Genomic DNA, 1,285 nt, shown 5'->3' with positions numbered 1-1,285 from the left:
TGTTTTTTTTTTTTTTTTTCACCATATAAACAAAGAGAGTCAGCTTTTTCAGTCTTCTGGTACAGATGTGCAAGAGGGACATGCATTAAAGAAAGCAGTGGATGGAAACAGATGAGCCTCCAGTTGGCTTTCTTCCTTCCTGCAACTTGTTAGATTCTTGCTCTAGTGGCAGGATGGGGAGAGCTCTGGCCTTAGGGACACAAACCCAGACTGGAATCCAGACACACCAAAGTCTTCCATTCTGATTCATCAGTGCCAGAGCAATGACTGTGGCCCTGATTTGATTTCTCTGAAGTGTGGGGAGAGAGACTACCCTGATGGTTATGATTGTTCTGAGAAGGATGTCTTGTCTCTTTGCAGTTTCCCAGGATTCAATTCAGAGAAGAGTCAGGATGAGTGTTCACAACCCTCCCAGACTTGCGATCTTGGCAGCAATTGGCCTGCTGAGAGACGAGCCCTTAGCCATCTCTACTTTGGAGTTTCTGCCCACAGAGCTCTACCCACTACTCTTCATGGCTGCCGTCTTTGGCCGACACAGGGAGACCCTGAAGGCTATGGTGCCAGCCTGGCCCTTTGCCCACCTGCCTCTGGGAAGCCTGATGCAAAAGCCTCACCAAGGAACCTTACAAGCAGTGCTGGAAGGCCTTGATGTCCTGCTTGCCCAGAAGGTTCACCCCAGGTGAGTCAGATCCAGGGAGCCTGGCAGGGTCTTGGATTCCTGGAAGAGACACATGGTGCCAGGCAGAGTGGATGACCAAGTGGTGACCAGAGGCTTCTGAAAAAGCTCAGAGGCTTTTTCAGAGGAATTGCTGAGATCACTTTGGGAAATCCCTTACAAATATATAATGGGAAGGATGGAAGAGAAAAAAGCGCTGGGGGAGAGGGAGCAAGAAAGGAAAGAAACAACAGCAGGTGAGAGCAGGACTGTGAAGTAAGAGCACACATGGGGAGATGGAATGTTGCCTGAACTCTGAGGCTGTGGGTTCATTCAGTGTGGATTTTGAATAATCTTACCCCACCATCTTCTGTTTCCCCACAGGAGGGGCAAGCTGCGGGTGCTGGACTTAAGGAATACTGGCCAGGACTTCTGGAACATGTGGTCTGGAGGCAAGGGCCACATGCCCTCCAGCTCACTGCTGGTTCCAGTGGCTGAGGACATGTCCAGGAAAAGGCACCCCTTGACTCCCTTAGAAGTGTACATAGAACTTTGTCTTATGAAAAAGCCCCTGGAGAAATTCCTTACCTACCTCTTCAGGTGGGTGGAGCAGAGAAAAGCCTCCATACA

The 1,285-nt window shown here is 49.8% G+C and overlaps 1 protein-coding gene across 1 annotated transcript in view; it reads left to right on the top strand.

Moving 5' to 3' along the window:
- Positions 1 to 377: 377 nt before the first annotated feature.
- Positions 378 to 1,285, top strand: part of LOC104983646 (PRAME family member 20/21-like) — an 11,348-nt gene continuing 10,440 nt past the window's right edge. The window contains exons 1-2 of the mRNA XM_010833176.1: positions 378 to 679; positions 1,040 to 1,255. Coding sequence (XP_010831478.1) covers positions 393 to 679; positions 1,040 to 1,255 — 503 coding nt within the window. The 5' untranslated portion in view covers positions 378 to 392. The remainder of the gene's footprint in view (positions 680 to 1,039; positions 1,256 to 1,285) is intronic.

Source organism: Bison bison, unplaced genomic scaffold, assembly GCF_000754665.1.
Source record: "Bison bison bison isolate TAMUID 2011002044 unplaced genomic scaffold, Bison_UMD1.0 scf7180017863053, whole genome shotgun sequence".
Classification (NCBI taxonomy): Eukaryota; Metazoa; Chordata; class Mammalia; order Artiodactyla; family Bovidae; genus Bison; species Bison bison.
The sequence above is the reverse complement of the archived record's forward strand: the minus strand, read 5'-3'. Positions and strand labels throughout refer to the sequence as shown.